The sequence below is a fragment of the Lasioglossum baleicum genome, chromosome 3, assembly GCF_051020765.1.
Source record: "Lasioglossum baleicum chromosome 3, iyLasBale1, whole genome shotgun sequence".
Lineage (NCBI taxonomy): Eukaryota > Metazoa > Arthropoda > Insecta > Hymenoptera > Halictidae > Lasioglossum > Lasioglossum baleicum.
Window position 1 is genome coordinate 5,511,434 of NC_134931.1, and position 9,985 is coordinate 5,521,418.

The 9,985-nt window shown below is 38.0% G+C and overlaps 1 protein-coding gene across 11 annotated transcripts in view; it reads left to right on the forward strand.

Moving 5' to 3' along the window:
* LOC143221936 (uncharacterized) overlaps positions 1-9,801 on the forward strand; it is an 87,867-nt gene extending 78,066 nt beyond the window's left edge. For 6 of the 11 annotated variants that reach the window (XM_076447613.1, XM_076447614.1, XM_076447615.1 and 3 more), the window contains 8 exons: positions 949-1,049; positions 1,128-1,259; positions 1,343-1,516; positions 2,180-4,087; positions 4,525-4,666; positions 5,169-5,291; positions 5,370-5,759; positions 6,053-9,801. In XM_076447613.1, coding sequence (XP_076303728.1) covers positions 949-1,049; positions 1,128-1,259; positions 1,343-1,516; positions 2,180-4,087; positions 4,525-4,666; positions 5,169-5,291; positions 5,370-5,759; positions 6,053-6,096 — 3,014 coding nt within the window. In that variant the 3' untranslated portion in view covers positions 6,097-9,801. Of the gene's footprint in view, positions 1-948; positions 1,050-1,127; positions 1,260-1,342; positions 1,517-2,179; positions 4,088-4,524; positions 4,667-5,168; positions 5,292-5,369; positions 5,973-6,052 lie in introns of all 11 variants that reach the window. The other 5 variants (XM_076447612.1, XR_013011893.1, XR_013011894.1 and 2 more) reach the window with 5 other exon arrangements.
* The last annotated feature ends 184 nt before the right edge of the window (positions 9,802-9,985 follow it).

The following is a 9,985-nucleotide window of genomic DNA, read 5'->3' on the forward strand; positions in this document are numbered from 1 at the left end:
TTGAAAAGTACTTGGGATAATGACATGCATTAAAACGTTAATTATCAACGTGTATTTCAGCGCGCATCAATTATGCACGATATTCGGTAATTACCCTTAGCGAATCTGTGTTTCCGGCGTTTCCGCCCACTGCGCGATACCGTAGTTTTTACCTGAGAGTTTTACGATCAGAGAGTCTCTCGCGTCACTGTAGAACAAAAAGCAATAAGAAAAATGGTAATTTACGTTAATTATATATACATATATATTCAAAAAACTGTACTAAACGAAATTGACTGTACTAATTGAGACTGTACAAAGAGTATTAATATGAAAAATGGAATCCGAATCGTTTAACACGTAGGACAATTAAAGGGAGTCCGCATGATTGAGAGCCTACTGTATTTTATTTTTGTTCCATTACTCTTGGGGCACGTTTCCAACGTGGCTGGACGTCGAGTGTAATAGTGCCAAAAATTTCTTGGAGCAATTCTCCCCTGATGATGAAGTGCGACAAAAGTTATTTCGATAATGCAAGCCGAAACTGCTTCTGGACTTTAGGAGGCGATTTCAACGTACTTACTTTAATTTATTGTATACTGTGTGGTTACGCCACGTTTCTAGTGGTTAACCACCACCCCCTCCTTTTTCCATAAATAAGAATACTCCCCTCGTGTGGCACAGACTTTATCGTCAGAAATACGGACCGCTAAAAGTGACTAATCTAGGTATATTACCATGGAAAAGTGTATCCAGACTTCGTTTATTCGGATTTCACGATATTTTCAGCTATTAAAAAGAGAAAGAATTTCCGCAAAGGCTCATCTTACTACATAGGGTCTTCAATGTTAATAACTTTAACTACATGCACTATATGCATACTGAGATATACACTCCTATTTTTTGAAATGTATAATCGAATAGTATCGACGATGATTTTTAATCGCTGTCATTCTTCCTCGCAAACAGCCTTCATCGAGGAGGGTTACCACAGTACAAATCCTTACCACAACAGTATACACGCGACAGATGTGACTCAAGCAATGCACTGCTTCCTCCAAGAGAAAAAAGTGAGTACCAACGAGTACACAGGTACTACCGTCGCGTAAAGAGTCGACAGAAAATAGCGTGCGTTATACCATTTACAGATTAGAATGCACTTAACCGACTTGGAAATCATGGCATCGCTGATAGCCGCGGTGACGCACGATTTGGATCATCCAGGCGTCAATCAACCATTTCTCGTCGCCACCAGCAATCACCTGGCCGCGCTCTACCAAGTACGTCGAACGTTTCCCAAATGTTCAATCAAATTCGACTTTGATCCGAACAGGTTTCGGTAATTGCGAGCATCTGATTGCAGAACACGTCGGTTCTTGAGAATCATCATTGGAGGTCGGCGATAGGATGTCTTCTGGAAAGCGGCGTTTCCGATCAATTGCCTGCTAATATCAGACCGGAGCTTCAACGACACATCAGCTCGTTGATTTTGGCGACAGACATTACGCGGCAGCAAGAATTCCTCGTCCAATTCAAAGTAAGCACTTGACAACACTAATCTATCCAAACCTAAGCAGCAGTGATATTTTTAGAGGTGAAAAGTAAACAAAATCACTTGATACTGTTGATACGCTACTTTCAATTAAATATTCGCAATATACTGTACATAGAAAATCGAGACAATAATTTTTTTCGAACATATTTGCGAATGTTTTAGAAATAAATTTGTTACGAAGGAAGAAGTCTGGGTGAAAATATGAAAGAATGAAAGTATAAGGATTTTCATTTTCTTGTTAGAAGTGGATAATATTTGACAATTGTTACTATGTAACTAATTCAGTGATGATATTTAATACAGTAGTAGTTCGATATCTGTCATCAGATAATTGTCACGTGGGAATGCCTCTGAGGAACGGACGCGGATGAACAGTGAGGAGAGCCCGCGTGCCATTGGCCGTCTGTTAACTGTCATTTACCCCGAAAGTTGACAGTTATCGAGCGGCTACTGTATGCATGGGATTAGAAAATCGTTCGCTACATGCATACAACAAATACACTTGCAACCACTGTATAATACAGCGTGTGAACAGAGAAATACACGCTACAAAAGGCAGAAAGACCCACAGTCTAATAATAATCAATTAGGAACTACTGAAGAAAAGTGTCTTTACCATTTTAACATTGCTTGCTTTCTTTCCAGCACTATCTGGACGATAACTCGTTGGAAATGAAACGACCGGAGGATCGACATTTCATTCTGCAGATAGCCTTAAAATGCGCTGATATATCAAACCCGTGCAGACCTTGGGACATCTCGAAGAAGTGGTCGTATAAAGTATGCGAGGAATTCTTTCGACAAGGCGATTATGAGCGTCGGCTGAACCTGCCAGTGACGCCGTTATGCAATCGACATACCACAAGCATACCAAAGATACAGGCTGGATTCTTCAAATTCGTAGTGACACCCCTTTATGAGGAATGGCATCGTTTCCTAGGCGATGGCCTAAGCGTGTCGTTGATGGAGCACTTACGGGGCAATCAGAAGAAATGGGAGACACTGATCCAGCAGGAGGCAGCTGAAGAATGGGACGCGAAGATGCTGAAGCAGGAGGAACCGGAAGAAGGGGTCAGCTCAACGGATGATCCAGACGCTGACGAGGACACTGGAAGCATCGATCTGCTGATCCCGGCTGCGTACGTTCAGTCTTCGAACAGTAAGCTGCAAAGTTTGCCAGCGCGAGTCGGCCTGGAGCAAATCGGAAGGCGTCATTCTGTGCCATTAAGCATCACAAAGCCGTTGACTCTTTTACCACGCAGCGGAGCGAGACGCGAGAGCGTACCTAGCGAGAACAAGTCGAAAAATTTGATGCTGCGGCTGGAAGATCAAAGCCTACTAGACCCGAACTCGTTGTCCCTGTTCTCGTCGAAGAGCAGCGTGCAAGAACTATCACCGAACGCCAACGTGACAGAAAGACCTGTCAGCGCGGAGAGTCTTCTGCCAGAGCCGAGCATAGCCAGCATTACCAACAGCGCCGAGGCATCCAGGTTGAGTTCTGTTCTTCAACCGGACAACCAGAAGACAGGAACGCAATCGAAACAGTTGACAAGGCAGCAGACTTTCCCGCCTCTGCAGCCCTTCATCAGAATGCGATACTTGTCCACGACAGCGGAAATGTCGCAGTGCTACTCGCAAATCTTGGTCGAGGCCACCAGCTCCACGTCCTCTTCATGTTCGGTGAAGGACAAGTCCTGCGCGAATGGTCATTGCGGCACACCGCCTACACACGAAGCAGACTCGTTGCTAGCGAAATCCAGTGTCGAGAAACTATCGAGAGAATCGCTGGTGGTAGACGTCGGCAGCAAACGACGCGCTTCCGCGATCGTGGACTCGATCAGACCAAAAGACGTCCTCCTGACTGCCGATCACCCGCGACGTCATTCAGTACAAACTATCCGTATCGACGACACGTACTTTAAGAACCGTCACAAACGACCTGCCTCTGCTCAAGGATCGGATTCGACTCAAGTTTTGTACACATCGCTGACCAGCTCTCGCAACGACAAGAACGCGCGCAACATCGACATCGAAACGAAACCGGACGGCAGCGGCCCGACGAAGACGAACTACGAGAGTGAAAAAGTTCTAGGCCATGACCCACGGACTATATCGCCGTTCTGTAAACCCGACCAGTGTAGTAGTTCGATGTATGTTGCAAAACCGAAGTGCGTCGAGCCCGAAGTACGAAGATACTCAACTCCTGTGCCAGAAATTAAGACAATAATGACTGACGCCGGTGGTAGACGATTCACTACGATACCAGTGTCCTCAGAACTCAGCACTCACAAAGTGTTCTTCATCGGTAGCCCGCCGGATTCGCCGCCCCTGATCCAAAGCAAATCGTCGTCGAGCGACAGTGGTAGTGAACCGCGAAAATGTTCCGGTGATAACGACATTGTTTCTATCGGCAGCAAACGGGACCCGGAGGCTGTCAAGGAGAAGAGCTCGAAGGTTGCCAAATTGAGCCTGGACGTACAAATGAAGGAGAACGTTGATCCGCGCGGGATCGATGATCCGAAAGGAATAAACGTGTCTCGAAAGGGAAGTCAGGTACTGATTCCACCTAGCTCTACGTTATGTTCTATGCGTTTGATGTTGCGTCAGTCATAGACTAGGGAACAAAGATGTAGTTATTACGAGGTTGATAGCAAAGAACTGGGAATATGGATAGTAAAGCGATAGTTTTTTTTCTAGAAAATTTTCTCACTAGTTAGTACAGCGTTATCCACCCAATTTGATGTTATAATACTTTCGGTATTCCTATCTCGTATTGCACAAAAGAGCCAAGATTGTTAAGCATGCAAATGTTACAGGTTACAGTAGGGCGCCAATGAAATGTCCATAGTAGTCGCATACACTATCATACAGTAATATCCATGTTTTTCTTCATTTTATTTTCTCTATGCACTCTTAAAAGTTGATGATTGAAACATGAAAACGTACGTGAAATAGAGTAGAGGTAATCTCTGATATGTTTGTTGCATCAGCCATGGGCTAGAAGACGAGGATCTGCTCCGGTTGGTCTTTTATCAAGATTGGATGACATCACCGTACCATCTATAGCATCTACTAGGGTTGATTATACTTCCAGACGTGGATCTGTACCAACCGACATTGCAAGGCATCAAGGTAGAATAACAACAGCCAAATATTATCACCTATTATCGGTAGATTAAATTCTTGAAAAAGAGTACATTGCGTACAAGTTGATGTAGGGAACATACGATTACAAAAGAGAATTGATAGTTTAATGTAGGCTGTGAATCTTCCTTAGGAGAAAGTGACTTAGTTTACAAAATATATACTGGTCTGCATACGATCTAGATACCAAAGAAAGTCTGCGCAAACGATGAAAATAACTAACATATTAGACATGTAAGTTGTATAATACGTGTCAAACATAACACATTCGATTGTTGTCTAACTGATGTCTAGCATGTAAGTCATTTCCAACATCTGCGTTCACTAACAACAAGTAGAGATGGTATTATGCGAATAGTTGAGTCTTTTAAAATTAGTTTTGACTAACAATCAGATATTAATGATCATCTCAATTACAATTAAAATTCGAAAATGGATATAATAGTGTAGAGAGAGAGCGAATAATTCTATGAATTTATGGTACCATTAGGTGGAGGCAGTAATCGATTAGCCTTAGGAGTTAGAGAGGGTAACATTACAACACCTAGGAGAGCCAGTCTTCCGCAAGAAACTGCTCTTGGAAACCTTCTTGGCAATATATTATCGTTAACCAGTATGTATACATTCTAGAATCTAGATCATACTTATAGAAAAACTGTTGGCTATATATTGACCGATTGAATATTTTCAGATGAACGAGAGAATCTCCCAATAAACAATAATAACAATAATAACAATACAGGAACAAGCAACAATAACGGATTAGCAAGAATAATCGATAGCACCGGACCTAGCATGCCGTCTCCGCGGCGAGGTTCAGTGCCAGCAGACATATCTGAATTACGCCGTGATATGTTCAATAGGAGTAGCATAAATGGTAAGCCTCGTAATCGGAAAAAGATTTTGAGGAGGAGAAGTTCTGGAGGACCAGAAATGTTTTCTGGAGGATCCACAGATGGAAACGATAATGGCACATGGCTTAAATGGAAGAGGGAACTAGGAAAAAGGGATCCGATTCCTGAACCGCTCATCAAGCGAAGAGGTTCCCTGCCCATAGAGATGGTGGCCATTTCTCATGCTGGTCGGTACAATCATAGATAAAGGAGGATGTCGTAAAACAAGCCGGTACCATTGCGTTCTCCACTAATACATTGTATGAGCAAATTGATTTCGTTAGATCGTTTGAAAAGTCACTAAACATAAAAAAAAAAAAATTTCATTAGCAGCATATTGAGCAAAAGTCCAGCGCTGTCATAGAACTCATAAAGGTGTAGACGTCAGCTTTCTTGAATTTGTATGTCTTGTTCAAGTTCGTAGAAGTAGGGAAGCAACCAGTGGGCCGATTCTAACGAATTTACTGTGTGTGCACGGCAGGATCAGGATCGGGGGCACGAAGATCCAGTTTGTGGAGACTTTAGCATGGAGTAGATGCAAGCGGACAGCCCGTGCAACCAACGGTTGACAGTAGATCATCGAATACTACCGCACTGAGTCTTTCCTTACAACATTAGCAGCAACAGCGATGATTGACTTCCATGTTCCAAGATTGCCAAATCTGAAACTCCTCTTATCAGTTGTTGTCGTGGGCAAGTGAATTTTTGTAAAATTGATCGAGATTTCTATTACAACAGCTGCAACACCAACGAAAAAATTAAAAAAAAACAGAGCGTCCTGTCATCTATCGCAAGAAATTGTATTGCCATTGTCATAGTCTTATAATATTAATGTGTGCACTGAAAATTCTGCTGGAACGAAACAAGAAAACAAAAACGATGTGTATTGTATATAATATATAATATCTCATAATCATTGGTGAAACAAATTTACAAGTTTAAGATTGGCATGACGATAAAACGTGACACTTTACGACAGGGTCGACGTAGAGAAATGAAAAGTATGAATTCTAAAGTCTTCCCCGCAATTTACGCGACCATTGTGGAAGAAACAAAATGTATACATATTAGTTATGTTCGCTTTATATCCATTTGTGCCATACACAGATGTTGTCTAAGATGTGACACAGTCCAACAGGGTTCAATACGAAGATTTTAATAATTAAAATGCCTAGGTACGGAGAAGGAGAAAAGACTGGTAGAGAAAATCACCGCTATTAAACTAGACACTTAAAGAGGCACATAAATCGATTGAAACGAAGTGACATTTGCTCATAGCTAGGAGAATTATGATCTTTTAAACATTCAAGGCAGGATAATGTTATCTTCACTCGATTACTCATTTATCACATCTATCATCCCCATTATATATCGAATTTGTTTCTATGTCGGAAGATGAGAATTTTTTAATCATTATCGACGGTTTAACGAATAAAATGCGTAAAAGATTAAATTTATTGTTAAGTGAAAAAATAAGGAAAAGTAATAGCTGTGAAAAGTAACTCTGATAAAGAAGATAATATACTCAATATCGGCAGTAGTTTCCTTTAAACTGTATTGAAAAACAAGATAGACATTCCATTAAACCAAGTAGTATACAATGTGTAGAACACAAATCAGAATTAATAATAATAATGTTGTAATTATTACTATTTATCATCATTCATTACACTATCATAACATCCATTATTGTCATCATCGTTGTTGTTATAATTATAAATGAAGTCTTAATGACCGTTCAAGTAGATAGAAATTATAAACTTAGTCAGTAATGATGCCTGCGTTTAAGCACAAGGTAAATTAGTTAGTGAATTGCGTGGAACTATGACCATAATTGTTTATAACAAAAACAAAAGATGGTTACGATGTATAGGTTTACGGTACGTGAACCAAAATCAATCAAAAACTGCATAATTCGATAGTGCTATCTTTCGATGTATATTAATTCAATGACACACACAATTTAATTCAATTAATCTTATTTAAATAAAGTACAATTAATAAACTGCCTATGCACAAACAAATGTATACAAGATAGATTCAAATATTATCCTATTTTATTATAAAAGTTTTTGTTATTATATATACAACACGGTTATTAAAGACTATCGTTTTCATAGTAGTTTGAATTGCTTTTAAGAGAAACTTATATCACGTACTGGTACAACCTGTCATCCCTCTGACTATCAGAAAGTAAAGAAATATTAATAAGCCATTGCAGTTCAGTAATGATATATAACAAATCTAAGTTTAATCAAAGTAACAACTGATATCTGTATCGATGTAATATAAACAGGTCATCCATTTCTCGAGTAAACTGTTGTAAGCTTAACGAATTTCCCCTGGTGAGGTTCCTAGATCTTCTCAATGCAAAACCTGTCAGAGCTATATGTGTGTTTTACTCAATGACCAGAACAAAAAAAGGAAGGTGTAACGAGATCGCCTTAAACAGATTCGAACTCTTTTAAAAACAATGTGTGAAAACAATACCTAAGTTTTCCTACTTGTAATGCAGAAGCGTCCTGCATAAATGACTTGTATAAGTGTATTAATAACTAAGTTAGTATAAACCTACTAGTCTTTCTAATTCTTAACAGAATCTGTATATGTATATGTATTCGTACACATGCGTATACGTATATACATATACATTCAATATAAAAAAAATGCACAGAAAGCACCAAGAGATACATTGTCAGGAAATATTTTAACAATTTCATTACATAATTTATTTATTTATATCTCGTAAAACACCTTTACAGACAGACCAATGAAAAAGGGACTAAATGAAACGTCTTTGTGGAAACTGAAAATTGAGATAGCTTCTGAAAGAAATTCGAATTCAATATTATAAATGACCACTCTGTCCAACTACTTTTTGAAGAATTTATGACATCTAAATGTACATGTTGCACCACATTTCAATAGAGAATGATTAACTTTCTTCAAAAATTCTTTTCCTCTGCCATCCTATAGATATCATGTACTTGCAACCACTTTTTATGATTGTATTATCTTGGAATGTGCAAAATGAATAAATTACTTTGTAGGAATGAATGTAAAACTAAGGTATTTGACATATATTGCATCAAGCAGTGTTTATGCTCAGATAAATATGCATTCTACTCTTTTGAAATATTTATTCATTCAAGTTTACGAATTTGTTAATTTCTTTTTCTAAAAGTTTGTACTATGACTATAGTTTTCGTAATGCACTTTCAAAATTCAAACAAAATTCTAAAATACTTACAAACACGCGATCCTTTGGATTGGCATAGATCAGTAGAAACAAAGCAAATATATTTAAAAATCATTTATGCAATTTTTTCCTTATCTTTTTTTATAGTATGTATACACATTTGATACAAACAATAAAATTGTTTACCAATTTTTGGATCAGCTAATTGTTCAGCAGCTAGGAGTTTTATTTAGTACTCCAAAACCAGAATGAAAATATTATGACAATTTCTTGAATTCAAATAAATGTTTCAAGAACCATTGAGTAGGAAAGTTAAGAAAAATTTAGTGAGATACTTTTTTTAAAAACGAAAACCAAAAAGACAAGTGAATATTACAAAACAAGATGTATGTACTATTACTTTTACAGTGTTTTTGTTTACTTTCTGTTTCGTATGTTACAACATCAAATGTTGTAATTGTACACAAGCAAAAAAATTTGCGTGCGATTCGCAGTATTGGAAATGTCAATTAACAAATAACAATTCGTATGTAATCGGTCTGACGATAAGAAAGTCGTTATGTATTTTCTATAATATTACTGTAGATAGCTACTGCGTTAGATACAATTAAACAATGTGTTCTTATCATTATTCATAATTAAATTATAATGTTGTTACAATAAACAGAAGATGCAAAACAGTATAAAATGGATATGTGTATGAATGACAGATACAAGAATGCGAGTGTGGTCCAGTTAATTGTCCTATTTATGTTGGGCAATGTGAAGAAAATTAATATATATGTATATGTATGTGATGGCTCTACATGGCCTATTATATTCATTAGATTGGAATGACTATAGTCGATAAGTATAATATCCAAATTTTTTATAATTTCCATTTGGTTGTATCAAGTATTTATTTTGTAAATGTAAATGGAACTTATCGATTACATGACAAAACTCCCGTTATAAGTTTAGAACTGAGTGATACGTGATGCGATATGTAAACCCATCTTCTTTATTAAAAAAAACACACACAAAAATGATAAGAGTACATTTTACTGAACGATCATAATAATATAATTTGATATATATATATATATATATATATATCATTCATTAATTCTATTCATTTTACCGTAACCTTTCGTTCATTTACTTTTGCTGGAGCAGCTACGAACTATACCGGGATTATGGTTTTAATTACGTTAATTTGAATATTGGCGCGATGCA